General features: G+C 37.0%; 2 protein-coding genes across 2 annotated transcripts; both read left to right on the top strand.

Moving 5' to 3' along the window:
• Positions 1-2,878: 2,878 nt before the first annotated feature.
• Positions 2,879-9,181, top strand: LOC117614136 (signal peptide peptidase-like 3). The gene is made up of 10 exons (XM_034342835.1): positions 2,879-3,056; positions 3,399-3,575; positions 4,504-4,538; positions 4,649-4,805; positions 5,394-5,447; positions 5,542-5,634; positions 7,167-7,306; positions 8,397-8,467; positions 8,630-8,713; positions 8,811-9,181. Exons 1-10 carry the CDS (start codon positions 2,964-2,966, stop codon positions 8,930-8,932), a joined length of 1,026 nt encoding a protein of 341 aa, XP_034198726.1. The 5' UTR covers positions 2,879-2,963; the 3' UTR covers positions 8,933-9,181.
• Positions 9,182-11,431: 2,250 nt separating this feature from the next.
• LOC117615031 lies at positions 11,432-12,266 on the top strand. Its single transcript, XM_034344002.1, has 2 exons — positions 11,432-11,620; positions 12,048-12,266. Exons 1-2 carry the CDS (start codon positions 11,432-11,434, stop codon positions 12,264-12,266), a joined length of 408 nt encoding a protein of 135 aa, XP_034199893.1.
• Positions 12,267-17,133: the final 4,867 nt, after the last annotated feature.

The following is a 17,133-nucleotide window of genomic DNA, read 5'->3' as shown; positions in this document are numbered from 1 at the left end:
TTGACTTAAAAAATATTTAAATTTAATTAGGGATATTTAATTGGGGCTGATGTGTGAAAAAAAAATTATAAAAAAAAAACCGTTCTTTGATTCTTTCCTTTTCCTTCCTCTCTCTCGCTCGCTCTACCTTTCTTTCCCATCTTTGCCTTCTCTCTCTCTGGCTCTGTCTCTCTCTGGAATTATATTGGAAGGGGGTATCCACAAAGATAAGTGGAATCCAAACCAGACTCCCTCTCTAACCCACCCTCCCAGTTCGTGCAACCTTCAAGGAGGAAGGAAGATATTAAGATATGAGAAGTAAAAATTAGCCAAGAAAAAATGCGATCTAACTTTTTAGACTAGTATACATAATTGTGCTGAACAATAAAATATGAAAGCCCACTTGAATTGAAACTTAATGGTGTCTATAATTGCAAATTTCCAAAGAGAAAAAACAGAATTAAACCAATTAGCCCCGCACCACAAAATTAAAATTAAAAAACACCAAAACGCCCAAAACACAATTGGGATTTTATTGATCCCTTTCTTCTTCTTTGGCCATTACTAGAATGATGGCTGCGCTCGGCTTCGATCAGCGAAAGCAGCTTTCGTAATCTTCATGCAATTCAACATGGACTCCAACGGTAGCCTCACCCGGCTCGAGCTCGCCGCCCTGCTCCGGTCGCTGGGCTTCAAGCTCATCGGTGACGTGGTCCTCGTCGCCAACAGAAACGGCACTGTTGAGTTCGACGAGCTAGTCACCACCATCTTGCCCAACATGAACGATGAGATACTCATCAACTAGGAGGAGCTCATGAAGGTGGGTGTGTGAGTCGGACTCGCGCTTTCAAAATAGCACGCTCGCTATTTTGAGAACTGCATTTCATCCTCACTGAATTGGACCAACGAGTCCGGTGTTTTTTTGACTTATGGACTACACAATTCCATTTATGTTGGTCCCTCTTTCACCAAACGTGGGTTTCAAAGTGTTATTTAACACTGTCCAGACTAGTCCAGCCTACCAAACATGCCCTAAGTATATTATATATGACTAACTAAATGAGATTCCTTGTAAATGTTTTATGTAGGAAAATCAAGGGGGATGAAATGAAGCAACAAAAATTGGTCAAGAAGGTGAATACCAAGATGATAAAATGGGTCCAACACCTAGAAATATGGTTTATCTGGATGGAGAGAAACGAAAGAATTTTGATGATGATAGAGGGGTGGATGTGGAAGAGTTCTGGGAAAGAGTGATTTTTTGGTCATCTCTTTGGGCCTTAAATTTGTCTGCCGTTTTGTTAGATTGGTATGCGGTTCGCAGTTAGCTATTTTCGCTCTTAGTTTTGAGGCTGACCTGTATTGATTTTGTTTTATTTTGTTTTGTGCAGTACAAATGATCTTCTTGTCCATCACATTCTAGTTTGAGTTTGTGTTTGATAAAAATTTCTATTTTATGAAAAATAAAAGGAATGAAAGAGGAACATAACCTAACCATTACATTTAGGATTCCTTAGGCTTCAATCTGAAAAATTGAGACCATAGGTACCTATTACTGAGTTATCTCTTCACTGGCTTCTGTTTCCTCTGGGTCATGTTCTGGGGTTTACAGTTTCGTTGGAATTGGAGTGAAAGAGAGTTCCAAGAATATTCAGGTTCATTGTCTTGTATAAACAAGGTCTCCATGCATCCAAATCATGTTGTGGAAACATTATGGTCAACCCAGTCTTATGGTAATGTTTATTTGGATATTTTTCCTTCAATCGATTGACAATCAAATGGATCCTATTATTATTTGGAAGGCTGGTATTCCACCTAACATTCAAATTTTCACTTGGCTGGTGGCTGACATGCTTTAGAGATGGAATGGACTTCTTGTCCATCAGTTGTGTAGTTTGAGTGTATTTGATACAATTTTCTATCTTTTCAAAGAAAATAAGAAAAAGATAAAGATAAAGAAGGAAAAAAAAAAACAAAGAAAGATAGACGAACATAACCTAAAGAGAGATTGCATCTAAGGGTTCCTTAGCCATGAGATCTTAAAAGTTGAGAGTATAGGTAACCATGGTCTAAGACAATCTATCACACTACAAGCAATAGGGAAACATATTCTTTACAACATAGTTCAAACCAAAATACAAGAAACACTTTTGCTTGCAACCAATATAGAAACGCAATATACAGCAACAATACTTCCAAGGTAGTGAACTAAAATACTGTGAAATTTAAACTAGGTTCTACAAAACCATTCTAGGACCACAGAGAACATTTTCTTCCATTCTAAAATCAAGATAACATATCTATTTACAGAATTATAAACTCTACAGGTGAGGTTGACCAACTTAGAGAATTGTATGTATGTATTCAGCATTAATGCATATACCAAGCTAACTTGTTCAATCTACCAAGATGCTCACCACATACAATCTTTAAAAAAAAATATAAGCATACCAACCTCGGGGAAAAGCATGAGACACAAAACAGCTAGTGCACTATGTATGTATCAAAGTGTTCAAGACAAAGACCCCAAAGACAAGCTACGAGGTTAAAGTTGGACTTGACATCCGTTTGAATTTGAAAGGGGTTAGTTCAGAGCAAGGGTGGGTCTTTATGCTCAAATGGAATTTGTCAGCTGGAACATTGGAGTTCTAGGGTGGATAAAAAGGAGAGCTATCGAAGAGGTGTTGAATGGGGAGGGGAAGACATAATAGTGCTTCAGGAAACAAAAAAAAGAAGTGATTGATAGTAGACTCATAGGTAATGTGTTTGAGGGCTGAGGTTTAAAGACAGGTTAGTTTGTCATAGTGTGTTATGTTAGTGAGGTTTAAAGACTAGGTTAGCTAATGTGATTGTACTTTTCAATTCTCAAATTTGTTTTATGTGAAAAAATATATGGATAACTCCTGTAACTTATTGCAGTGGAGCTTCTATTATATTCCCCCAAGCGTCCAGTGGTGGACTTCTCAGTTGTGTTCTTGTGGCTAATGGCTGTGGGAACAATAATAGTTGCCTCATTTTGGTCAAAGATTACCGCTCCTGAGAAGTCTGATGAGCGCTATAATGAACTGGCAGAAAAGGTTTGGACAGACTCAGTTTATTGTCTTTGGCTTTTACAAGAAAAATTGTGTGGTGATCAGGATGAAGATATCAGTATTGATAGATGTTTCGATGTTGGTGACCATCAACGGAAATGATTGATTTAACATTTACTAAAGTTTCATTTAAAACTTCCATGTTTTAAAGCAAATATCTATCATTCTGTTGACAGTCACTAATATCGATATTGAAACTGTAATGTAGCCCATAAATTTGAGTAACGGCATATTCCCGTTACGCCCGATATTTTCATCTCGGCCCTCGTGTTACTTCTATTGCTGTAATTATGGGTAATAGTATCTATATAATCTTTTATTGAATAGGAATCTAATACTGGAACAGCGAAAGATGATTCTGAGGACGAAGTCATGAATCTTAGCGTGAAGGGTGCTGTGTGTTTTGTCATAACAGCATCCGTTTTTCTGTTGCTACTATATTTCTTTATGTCTACGTGGTTTGTCTGGGTGCTGATCGTACTTTTCTGCGTTGGCGGTATTGAGGTACTGTGATAAATTCTGTTTTTTATTTTCTTCTTGATTAAATAAAAGTCTGCTTGCCAAGTAGTGGGAATGAACAAAATTGACGATAAACAGAGTTCTTGGCATTTTTGTTCTTGAATTTGAGAATGTTTCTGGTAATGAAATATTTTGGGTGTTGGGAATTAAACAAGTAGAACTGTGCATTACAATCTATAAAATACAGAATAATGCACTTTTTTTTGGACAAGATATAACTTTCATTAAGAAAAATGCAATTGTACAAATCAGAGGACAAGATGTCCACTGTCCTAAAATCCTACTAACAGCATCAAATAACAACATAAGCAGCATATTATACTAGTCAGAACCATTACCAAAAAAAAATCTACATAACAGCAGCTTTCCACTCTGAAAAAGTGGAAAAGAAAGATCTAGCCATAGATGGTGAGGATATTGAGGCTCATAAAGATTACCAGAGCCAAATCCTATCCCCAAACATCTTCAGACTACTCCCCGCCACATCCTGAATGCTTTTGCATTTTATGGAAGGGATGGAGGAAATGTAGAGTATATTGGCTTTACCTGTATTGTATCGCCTATTGATTCCTTATTTTTCTTTGAGATGTTGAATGGTAACATTCACCCTTTCTATTTGAGTTCTTAGTTGAGCAGTTATGTTGGCATTTTGTTGCATCCTAGAAAGCTCTTTATGAGAATGGAAAAGACAAAATTTTTTTTTTTGGAACATATTTTTTATTGAAAAGCAGGAAAAAGGTGAAAAAAAAGAAAGACTTAGAGAATAACCTGAGAAAAAAATATTGTGATATACTCTGGTACAAGCACAATCTTTTTGGGTTGTTCTCTCGAATGTGTTTTATGTGCTACTTTCTGTCATTCTCCCGTATTATTACTTGTGTGTCATGCTAGTTGATGTAGCTTTTGTTTTCAGGGAATGCATAATTGTCTATTAAGCCTGATTTTGAGGTACACTCCACATTTATTTCCAGTTTCTGCTAAACCTATCACTAGCTGCAGTGCATGCAATAATTTCTTTCAGTCGGTGTTCCTTCATGTCTCTACTACTTGTTGAGCAGAAAATGGAGAAGTGGTGGACAGAAGACAATAACTTTGCCTCTCCTGGATGAGGTGTCGATTCTCTCACTTGTTGTGCTGGCTTTGTGTGTGGGGTTTGCAGTTTTCTGGGTTGTAACACGACGGGCATCATATTCGTGGGTTGGCCAAGATGTTCTTGTAAGTTTCAAGTTTTGATATATGTGTTCTAGGCTAATCCTATTATGCATTCAGCGAAATTACCTGCAGTTGCAGCAATTTGAATATTTTGAATGCTGAATACTTTGTAAAATAGAGTGGTTGGATGTCCAGACTACAGTGGGTCAGTCTTCTATTCTACCATCTCAGAACATTTCTAACCGCCATACTTGCAAGATAGCTTTTACGTACCACCCCTTTAGTTAAGCTGTTGATGGCAGTCTGATGCATACTATTGCAAATTTGGATATATGCATTTTTTTTTAACATTTTTTTTGCTCTTACTTTGTGTTAAGATAGTCACCCAAAGTTCTTCTGTGAGCCTAAGTTGAGTTGTTTGTGGGTTAACTATGGACTGCTGATATCTTGGGAAGAAACCTGAAATTTTACAATGTTATGCCATATGGATATGCATCTTTCACAACTTGCCTACCATTTTTAATCTGCCGGTTTTTAGCAACATGTTAATCCTGGTTGTCTACATGGTGCGTCAACGTGTGTTGAAGATGGTTGTAGACCTCCTTCGATCCTTTAATTCACTTCTGCTACTTAAATATCATTTTTTGACAGGGTATCTGCTTGATGATAACAGTCTTGCAAATTGCTCGATTACCTAATATCAAGGTACCAGTCCTTTTGTCATGTAATTAATGTATCAGTCCTTTTGTCATGTAATTAATAAATCAGTCCTTTGTCTCATAATTCTAACATGTCTCAGGTTGCTACCGTACTACTTTGTTGTGCATTTGTCTACGACATCTTTTGGGTATTCCTGTCACCCTTAATGTTCAAAGATAGCGTCATGGTTGTGGTAAGTTCTGATCTCCGTTTTTCTTCTTTTTCTTGGTTTATTAGATTACAAGTTGCATTTGTTTCATGTTAACCATGCAAGCTGTTGTCACAATTTTGGTTTGTGAGAACATTGAGAAGGTAGACCAGTTTATTTTTTTTTGGAGCCATTTTGCTTATTGGAAGTCAAAATTGCAATGGCTGGAGAAGCTTTTTTTTTTTCCCCCTTATCATGCTCTATGTTTAAAGCATTCCAAGCTTCAGATAGATTACCTTAGGAGTTCTCATGATTTCTGAAGGATGTTGCAAGCATAAGTTTCTTCATATATTGGTTTGTCTATTCCATAGGTCTTTCTAGTTCCAAATTCTAGGATGATTTAACCAAAATAGGCCAGAAATTTTCCCGTAGGATTCACCAAGCTACATCTTTCTTAGCTATTAACTGATGTTCTTTATTGTTGTACCAACTTTGGTGAATCTAGAAGATGCCTATATAGCATTTATATACCTTGAACTGGAAAGTGCATAGGTTTTGTCTGAAATTCATCAATTGAAGTTTTGGGGTGTATTTCTTTTATTTATCATTCTGTTGAGGCTTATTTTATAAAATGATTCTACATTTGTTTTGCATCAGAAGTGAGTTTTAAAAGTGGAAAAATTATATACTTAGCTTCTTTATGGTCATCATTATTAAGGATATTCACTTTAGCGTAATTCATCTTGACATCAATCTTATGTGTAGGGTTTTGACATCCATTTTATTTTATTCTTCCACCTAACATATTATAATGAAATTTGGAATAGCAATCATACTAGTGTTGTAATTGTAAAAATGTTAGCAGCAGTCTAGGTGGTGGCCCAATGTTAAGGCGTAAAGATTTTTAATTATCTAACCTGACTTTGGTTGTGTCCATCGGTCCACCAGGCCAGTAGCCTGGTCATTGGGCGATGTGGCAGAGTACAGCGTTGACAAGTTTGGACTGGTTGGTTTTGTCTTTACATATATAAAGCATATGCACATGCACATATATTTCTACACATAATAAAAACATTGCTTATATCATATCATGGTAATTCCAGCCCACCCCCCCTCCCTCCCTTAGGAAAATACTTGTTCTGGTTCACATCCATATTACGTCATAAATACTTAACAAGAAAATCTATTGGGCATCCTATGATTCCTGTTACAATTTATTTTCTCTTTTGGATGGTTGGTACAATTTTTTGTTGTTGTTATTTTAGAAATCTTCTACTAATGCTTTAAGGTCAATTGGTTCACCAACAAAGTCTCCAAGAATAAATGTCTGACATCTTATGCTTGTGATCCCCGCTTTAAGGTCATTGGTTCACGAACAAAGTCTCCATGAGTAAATGTCTGACATCTTATGCTTCTGGTGCCCATTTCGAGTAAACTTGTGTTCATGCATGTCTAATGCTTGTGCTTACATGATATACATTGCCGGGCAATTGATTCAAGAGTGCCCGATGGGCTTGACTGTTGTATTAGCTTTGACACATGACTGCTTTTATTAAATCCACATATTTCTCTTATAGGTTGCCAAAGGTGACAATAGTGGTGAAGGCCTACCAATGCTCTTGAGAATCCCTCGCTTTTTTGACCCCTGGGGTGGTCAGAACATGCTTGGCTTTGGGGATGTTCTGTTTCCGGGTTTGCTTATTGTATTTTCTTACAGGTACTGATTTCTGTTCCAATCAACTTTCTATTTGTAAATAGCATATCAAATAACATTTGCCAGGTTTACTTTTTAGTTAAATTAGACCTAGGTCCCTATTAACACATTTTCTTTTTGGAAAGAGTACAATATATCCTTTTTTGATTAAGTCCTTGAGCTAGTTGACTAATTGGAAAAAGTCCTTAGTTAAATGTGATTCTCTCTGGTTAAAATGAGATTTTTATCATTATATAGCATACGTTCCCAAAATCCCCGTACCAAGTTTTAACGGTTATATCTGTGAGTGCGAAACATTATGATGATATGTAGAGTGATGTATTTGTGAAAGAGATGCATAAACCTTGGTCTTCTTAAAATATCTCAAAAAATGTTAGAATATCTCAAAAAATGTTTAAGTTTTATGAAAAAAGAGATGTAAAATGAAAGTTATGATATTTTAAAGTCATATAAAAAGTCATATAAAAAAAAGTCATGTAAAAAGTGAATGGGCCTTTTTGAATATCTCCAGTTTCTTTAAAAATCTCCTGCCATACCTTGAGATCCAGTTGATTTGACAACAGCTCCTCTTCCTCCCTAGCCCCTTCCACTTCAAGAGACACCAACTTTACCCAATTCCGCCACCCGTGTACACCCACCAAATTCGCCCCTGAATTACCTGAAACCATCACCATACTTTTAAGACCTTCCTCACCAGCCTCCAAGTCCAGATCTGCTTCACCGAAACCGAACCTCTCGTCCTCATCTGAGTCTCCAAGAATTGAGTCACTTTTTGATGCAGAACATGCTCTCCAATTGTTGTCTTTTTAACTTCCTGACTTATATTTTTAGTTCTCCTATTGAACCCCAAAGTTGTCGGGGCGTAAAACCACAAAATGACTAACATCATTGTTTTGTGAATGCATGCTGAACTTATGTGTTAAGCTTTGTTAGATGGCCTCATTAATTATAATTAAATAGATAAAATTAACGAGGTCACCTAACAAGCTGTTGCTTTCAATTTCTTTTTTGTTTTTAATTTGAAAATTTTGTGTGCATTGCTTTCAATCTATCTTTCTTAATTTTAAATCTTGTCTGGGCTTGGCTGTCTCAGGTTTGACAAAGAAAATAAGAAGCGTGGAATTAGCGGATATTTCCTTTGGTTGGTAATTGGCTATGGAATCGGTGAGTGCTCTTGCAACATCTATCTGTTTCATGTTATACACTTTTTCTTCATATATTGGTAGTTTATTAATTTCATTTACTTTTAATAGCTGGCTTCTAACATGACCAAACTATGCATGTTCATCTTGTCTTAGTACTAATGGATGGTAATTCTTGTTCCAGGACTTGGTTTTACGTACCTGGGTTTATATCTCATGAACGGGAATGGTCAGCCTGCTCTCCTATATCTTGTTCCATGTACACTAGGTAATGTCAAGGAGTTTTTCATTTTTTGGCCAATAGAATTATCAGATGTTTTACTTTGTCTTCTATTCCTTCCTGCTTATCCTGCTCTGGTAATCAGGTGTTACGGTGTTTTTGGGACTGATAAGGCGTGAGCTAAAACAACTTTGGGATTATGGCACGGAGCCAGAGGTATCGCGAAGTACCGTTGAGCCTGCTGTAGAAGGCACTAGAGCAGTCTGACTGCCCCATCTCTTCATATGATTGGAGTTGATGCTGATCTTCATAAGGCTTATGGTGTAAAGAGATTCATTTGTTTCTTTTGTACAAGAATATGTGCTCAACATGTGCAGAGAATACAGTGGTAAAGGGCAGTGCTAGCTTTTAACATTTCAAGTATATCACTTTGCCATTTGCTGTACTCATGTATGTATATTATCCTTTTTTTTTATATAAATAATTTAATGGCCAAGACTCAGTTATTCCTAGTAATTTCTTTCAGAATTTAGATCTTATCCTTGTCTTTGCAATCCTTATTTTTCAATCTAAGTTCTTTATGAAATCAAAGTGTTCTTCCTAGTAAAACCCAAAAAACATTATTACTTATAGATTTTTATTAAGTGACTGGAATTAGAAACCAAGAATTTCCTAAAGGATGATTTGGATCCACACTGGAATATACTCTTGATTTTTTATGTTGATTTAATCTTTTATTTGGTCTCTGCATTTTATACCGATTATTTTGTTCTTGAGTAGTGTTGGATGCATCAGTACATTCGAGCGATAATTATCAAATGCTTAAGATTTATCACTCTATCTTAAGAGGACCAAATTTTTGTACCAAACTTTAGCAAGGAACATTCATGCTTAAATAATCCGTGTTTATTGGTGTTTATTGTAGTCCATTTTTGGTACCTTATGTACGAGTTTCTTATTTAAATTAAGTATGTTTATTGGTTTAGGGTTTAGAGTTCAGGGTTTGGGGAATGTTAAAGTTTATTATCAATATGAATTCCCTTGATGGCAACGTCTACGGTACACCTGTGTACCCATACACCATCTATTTTTAATTTAATTAGCATGTGCTTTTGTTTTGTTTTTTATTTAGAAACCTGCTATAGTAGGTCAAGGGTTCGTCATGACTCTTTCCTTGCTCTTCAAACAATCTCTGCGGTTGAACTTCAAACCCCAAAAAATCTCTGCTACTGAACTTGGTCCTCTGCAAGTAGTGAAACTGCTAAACTTGGTGCCGCTGCTTGTGGTGAAGTTTGTCATCTCCTCCATTGGTTGTCAGATATTTCCTAATGTATAAAGCACTAGATATCACTGGGTTTGGAGTTTTCTAAGGTTTATCTATCTTCCAAAATGTTTTTGTAGCAATAGCAAGGGTCTCTAAGTTCAAACTTGCAGGCAAATTTTTTTAGCAGGGTTTGTAGGAGTAGACTTTACTGTATATCGATTTGGCAATTGATGGGTATGGGTATCAATCGGGCAATTGTGGGTATCGATTTGGCAGTTCTGGATTATCGATATAGCAATTCCTGGATATCGATTTGGAAATTACGCCATTTTGGTTGGGGAATTATTGTCTATCGCTTTGCCATATTATAAATTATTGCCAAACTGATATTGAGTAATTACCAAAGCGATAAACAATATTGCAACTTGATGAAAACTTATAATCACCCACTATCCATTATTCACTAAATATTGTTTGGTGAATGCAGTTTCATAATAGACTGTTCATTAATTGAAATTATAATATGGTAGGAAAGAAAAATAAAGGGAATAGCAAAGGGGAAAAATACAACAAACGACGACTCAAAGATGACAAATAGTCGTAAAATTGGCTCTTTTTTTTTTATTTTTTTTATTATAAACTATTTGTCAGTGCTAAATGACTTATCTAGTCCATTAAGGGGTCGTTTGGTATGGTGGACTGTCATGGACTGGACTAAGTCCTGGGACTGTCGTGGATTAGCTCGGATTGGCTTAAGTTGGATTAAGTACTGACCTACGTTTGGTGTTGTGTCAGACTAAGAAGTTGGATTGTAAAAATAGTGAAGACCTACGTTTAGTGCTGTGTCTGACTAAAAAATAATTCTTGTAATATTTAAATTTAATTGGAAATTTTGACTTAAAAAATATTTAAATTTAATTAGGGATATTTAATTGGGGCTGATGTGTGAAAAACAAATTATAAAAAAAAACCGTTCTTTGATTCTTTCCTCTTCCTTCCTCTCTCTCGCTTGCTCTGCCTTTCTTTCCCATCTTTGCCTTCTCTCTCTCTGGCTCTGTCTCTCTCTGGAATTATACTGGAAGGGGGTATCCACAAAGATAAGTGGAATCCAAACCAGACTCCCTCTCCAACGCCACCCTCCCAGTTCGTGCAACCTTCAAGGAGGAAGGAAGATATTAAGATATGAGAAGTAAAAATTAGCCAAGAAAAAATGCGATCTAACTTTTTAGACTAGTATACATAATTGTGCTGAACAATAAAATATGAAAGCCCACTTGAATTGAAACTTAATGGTGTCTATAATTGCAAATTTCCAAAGAGAAAAAACAGAATTAAACCAATTAGCCCCGCACCACAAAATTAAAATTAAAAAACACCAAAACGCCCAAAACACAATTGGGATTTTATTGATCCCTTTCTTCTTCTTTGGCCATTACCAGAATGATGGCTGCGCTCGGCTCCGATCAGCAAAAGCAGCTTCCATAATCTTCATGCAATTCAACATGGACTCCGACGGTAGCCTCACCCGGCTCGAGCTCGCCGCCCTGCTCCTGTCGCTGGGCTTCAAGCTCATCGGTGACGTGGTCCTCGTCGCCAACAGAAACGGCACTGTTGAGTTCGACGAGCTAGTCACCACCATCTTGCCCAACATGAACGATGAGATACTCATCAACCAGGAGGAGCTCATGGAGGTGGGTGTGTGAGTCGGACTCGCGCTTTCAAAATAGCACGCTCGCTATTTTGAGAACTGCATTTCATCCTCACTGAATTGGACCAACGAGTCCGGTGTTTTTTTGACTTATGGACTACACAATCCCATTTATGTTAGTCCCTCTTTCACCAAACGTGGGTTTCAAAGTGTTATTTAACACTGTCCAGGCTAGTCCAGCCTACCAAACATGCCCTAAGTATATTATATATGACTAACTAAATGAGATTCCTTGTAAATGTTTTATGTAGGAAAATCAAGGGGGATGAAATGAAGCAACAAAAATTGGTCAAGAAGGTGAATACCAAGATGATAAAATGGGTCCAACACCTAGAAATATTTGTGTCCATTCACACTTTATTGAGAATGAATTGAAACTTTTTTTTTGGTTGTAAATCTTTGTTCCTCAGACCAAGAAAGAAATTGTGGCTATGTGGAAAAAGCTGGATGTTAATCAAAAAACGAAATATGAACCTAAAAATGCTTATGCTAGCATGTCGAAGAAGAATTCTTTGAAGATAGGCACGCGATGTAGTCCAAAGGATTTGAAGGACACTATAAGTGTTTTATGTGATGAGAAAAAGAATGTCATTTTGGAAATGGGTTTTGGGTCGTTATTGGCAATGTAGTGCGACAAGTTATATTGTTCAATGTGTTGATTTGGTAGATAAGGTTGATTCTTTCGAATCATCAATCATGCTACATGGAAAATGCACTTGGGAATGTTTTTGTAATTTATAAGATTTAGGTTTTAGTGTACAACGTTATGGTATTCCACTTCCCCAACGTTGTAATATGAGTCCTTATTGTAGTAAACACATGTTTTTACTTGAAATATGACCCTATTTACATTTTTAACGTCTACCATTTTCAATTCATTGTAATTGAGATCCTTACATTTTCAATTCATTGTAATTGAGATCCTTACAAGTATAAATAGAAGATTACCATATTATGGATTAGGGTTTACCATGACATGGTAAACCATATGCATAAACTTGTAAATAGGCACATAAATCTTGTAATTTATAAGATTTAGGTTTTAGTATACAACATTATGGTATTCCACTTCCCCAACCGTGAGAGTCCGTTTTCTTAAATGTTGATTAAAGAAAAATAAATGTTATTATAGATTCTTAAGTAATTATCTTGGTAAGAAGGAAATGTATATTTATAGTTGTTTTACGTTTATAATACCATTTCAGTAGTTATATGTATATTATTCTTGAGATGCCATTGGATAAAAAGGGCTTGTTTGAATTATATATTTGTTAATTATTTCTTGAGATGCCATTGGATGGTTATTGGGTGCTTAATATACTTATATATTTTTAAACAATTAACTAGCGCTAAAGTGGACTTGTAGTTTTAGTTTTATCAAGTTACTTTTTCCTTGTCAACAACCTATGGCTTGGAGTTAGCACATGGAGCTTTCACATGCATTCTCAGTTATAGAATTTTGGTGGAGCAACACGTAGGAATTCATCTTAACTTGAGGTGGCTAGTCTAAATTCATCCTATTGACACATGCACACACATGAAAATACTTAGTCTTTAAATATAGTAGATATTTGTGTTTCCTTGGAGAATAAGTAGGTTCTATTCCTTGGAGAATGAGTACGCATGTTCTCTTTTAGTTGTTTAATAGTTGCTGCCAGTTCTTAGTCCAATAAGGAGCTAGTAGCAACCAACCTCTTCTAGTATAAATAGGTCCCTCCGTTGCTTCTTTTGAAAGTATACAGACCTTGTGTAATATTTGAGGTTGCACATTGCATGCAACGTATGCAAAGTAATAGTTCTTGAGAGAGGCAGAGAGAGAGAGGAAGAAGATAAAGGAAGAAAGAAAGCTAATGGTGATAGAATTACCGGAGGAGTTAGAGGTCCTAGCTCGTGTGTTTTCTTAATTTGGAATTAGCTTTAAAACGAGGTAATTAGGGGTTCTTGGGGGCCTTTATAGAGATTGATTTAATTAAATTTCGTGAGCACTATATTATGCATGATATGATTATTTGGTTAATGTTCCTGTTACAATTGAATGGCTTCCCTGGAATGTTTATGTGTTATTGATTGGTTGAATAATGTTGGCATAATTATATATACATTAATTGGTGATATTTTAAACGGTTACATTGTTGTGAGATATATGGGATATGTGAAAGGTATAATTATATCATGTCATGAAAATTGGTTGGAGTTGTTATGTTGATAAAATAATGATGTGTAATTGAAATAATCTTTTATGTAGTTGAGTCTAACTCTTGTAAGGTACGTACCAGATCTTAGGGATCCCACTGTGCTCATGGTTTTTATTGGGTGATGCGGGATTGGCGACAGGAAGTTAGACAAGATGACTAACAAAAGAGGAATTATGGGATGATTGAAATGGGTGTTAGTTCGTATAAATGGGCATTCGGGTTTAGGTGGTATAAGCATGGTATGGGACGTGTACGTCTGCTCGTCTAGTTATATGAATTAACTCGAGTAGATGAAGAACATTCATGCATTAATATTATTAATGTAACATCCCATCCCGAAATTTAATTTAATTTTCAAAATTCTAAAGTTAAAGGACGACTTTAACCTTAGTTTCCTTGATGCTTTAGAGTTGACTTTTTGCTCATGGCTAGTTTTGGAAATTTTCTTGGTTCCATTGCGTAGTGATCGGGCTTATGAGTTTGTAGACAGGCGGCAGGCTCAATTTCGATTTAAAACAAAAGAGTTATGATCTATGAAAGTGCAGTGGCACAACCGTAAATTTCTCAAAGTCAAATTTTAAAAACTGGTCAGCCCTTCTCTATCTCATTTTTTTCTCTCTCTCCTCACTATCGCGTGCAGCAACATAGTCGGCTCTTTGGCCGGCGATCTCGGTGCTCCCGCCATACCAGGCCTCTCCGCTAGTCGAGAAATGACCGTAAGGAGCCAACGATCTTGTCTGGGTCAATCTCCATCGAGCCCAGCCCCTCCCTGAGTTGCGGTGAGCTCTGAAAGCACTGAGGGTTTCAAACTTTTCTAAAACCATTTCCAGCGGCTCCAAGTCCAAAATTGTCGATTTAGGTATGGTTTTTCATCCTCTCCTTGTGTTCTTGCTGTTTGTGTGGTTATTTTGGATCAATTTTGGAGTTTTGGGAATTAATCAAAACACCCATTTATGGCCGACGATTTAGCCGCCATTTACTAATTTCCGTTCACTTTTTGTTCAAGGTCCGATACCAAACTTGTTCCCCTTGTTAGTGTGAACGTGTTGGTATAAGTATTGTAGGGAGTTTTGAGAATTTTCCGTTGTCAGAATTTTCTCAAGGCACCCACCACTGCCGGCGGCGAGTGGCGGCCCATTGTGTTCTAAAATGCTGCCCACGTCGTTTTGAGCACGATGATATACTCAAATTTGAAGTTGGTTACCGTTTGACTATCGAACAAATATTGCACTTATTATGTGATATTTGGGTCAGATAGGTTCGGACCGTTAGATCGGTTCCAATTTCAATTATGTTGTTCCATGTACCTCTAGGATCCTGTAGGAACTTACGGATCAAGAATCGGAGTCCCAGATACTCTGAGTCATTGATTCTAAGGTTAGGCGAACCAATCGTCGTCCGGTCGTGCGATTGGCTTAGATCCGACCACTTGATCGAGACCATACCTCCAGGACTTGTTTAGTAGACTTTGTTGGACCTATATGAACTTTCGGATTGAAAATCAGAGGTCATGGGCCCACGGGCCTAATTGACCTAGATGGTGGGACTAGTCGGGCTGATCGTGATCAATTGGTTAGGAGGCGTTTGTGATTTGATTGTTTGTTTTAAAATGGTATTATGCTATGGGAGTTATATAAATATTTATGAATTGTTGTTCTATCTCTTTTACTTTCCAAGCATGATATATCCATGTTTATTTTTACATATGTGTTAAATGGTTTAAAATTGGATTGTATTGCCTTCATAAATACTGTTGCCTTCGGAGATATTGATGTCTTTAGACATCCCGCTTGCCTTTGGAAATATCTTTGCCTTCAGAGATATTGATGTCTTCAGACATCCTGGTTGCCTTCGGACATATGGTTGCCCTTGGAATGTCTTCGGACATACAGTTGCCTTCGGAATGTCTTCGGACATACAGTTGCCTTCGAAAATATGGTTGCCTTCAGATTGTTTTCGGATGACTTGGTTGCCTTCGGATGAGCCCCATTAGTATCGGGGATGCCTAAACAGTGTAGTGCTAGGATTTTGTGTTCTCAGGTTGAGTATAACTCCCTGAGTTCTGCTAGGATTGCGTTCTTAGGTTGAGTATATCTCCCTAAGTTCTACTAGGATTTTCGTTTTCAAGTTGAATATATCTCCCTAAGTTATGCTAGGATTTTCATTCTTAGGTTGAGTATATCTCCCTGAGTTATGCTTGGATTGCGTTCTCAGGTTGACCATTTGTCCCTGAGTTCTGCTAAGATATGCCACACATATGGAGTGGACCATTCCAGAAGTGTAGTATATGGAATTGACTAATTATGTTTGGGTTACACCTATGTGGAGAACAGTGCAGTACTGATATGTTTATATAGTTAACTGGATACTCTTCGCCACCTTGCTCATATTATCTACACAAGGCTGGCCAGGATCCCTAGCCACATGTGATTGGCTAGTTTCCCTTTGCCCGGTTGCCTTTGGATTTAATGATATTTCCCATATGCCCCTTGGTGGGTCATTACAAGACATATGCACTATGCTAATGGTTGCAGGTATGGTTTTCACATAAAAGCTTTGGTTACATATGTGTTTGGATGTACCATGATAAACTGATTAAACAGTTAGGTACATAATTTCAAGACATGACATCCAATTATGTAGCTTGTTGAAATCAAGGTAAAGAATGATTCTAGAATTTTATTGTTGGTTTCACTTTGAACATTTCTGTAATATCTTAATTGTGATTTATGGCAGAAAGAATTACGTGTGGCTTGATCCCTCAGTAAGGGTATGTAGGTAACCTAGGTGCAGTCGCGAGTTTACGATTTGTTTGTTATGTTCAGTTATGTCAAGATGTTTTTGCTGACTTTCTTATGTTGGTAAAGGTGGGCTTGAAGCCCATTGAAACTTTTGCTAATTGGTGTGTGGTTTGTGCTTGCTGAACGCTTGGGAAATAATTGTGTCTGCTGTGCAAGTAAATTTTTGGGTTTTGAGCCAGTTTCAAGGGAGGCTCTGCCAAATTTCCGGTAGAAGTCAAACTCTAAAATTGTTTTGGAATTAGGGCAAAAAGGGTATTTTAGTAATTTGGGCTGACACATGCTTAGTGTCGGGTAGGGAGAGGGTTCGTTTCCAAGGGGGAATTCGTGGTGGGTCCCTTCAATTAATGTGATATTCAGTTGTGCGATTGCATGTCACTTAATTTAGTTATATCAATCTACTATTGTAAGGTCTCATGTCCCTATTGAGAGGTGGTTGCTCATCCTTCACCCTGTTTAATTTTTCAGATGAATTTGGGTAAGACAAGGACTAAACCAGTTGA

This window comes from Prunus dulcis, chromosome 1 (assembly GCF_902201215.1).
Source record: "Prunus dulcis chromosome 1, ALMONDv2, whole genome shotgun sequence".
In the NCBI taxonomy this organism is placed as follows: Eukaryota; Viridiplantae; Streptophyta; class Magnoliopsida; order Rosales; family Rosaceae; genus Prunus; species Prunus dulcis.
The sequence above is the reverse complement of the archived record's forward strand: the minus strand, read 5'-3'. Positions and strand labels throughout refer to the sequence as shown.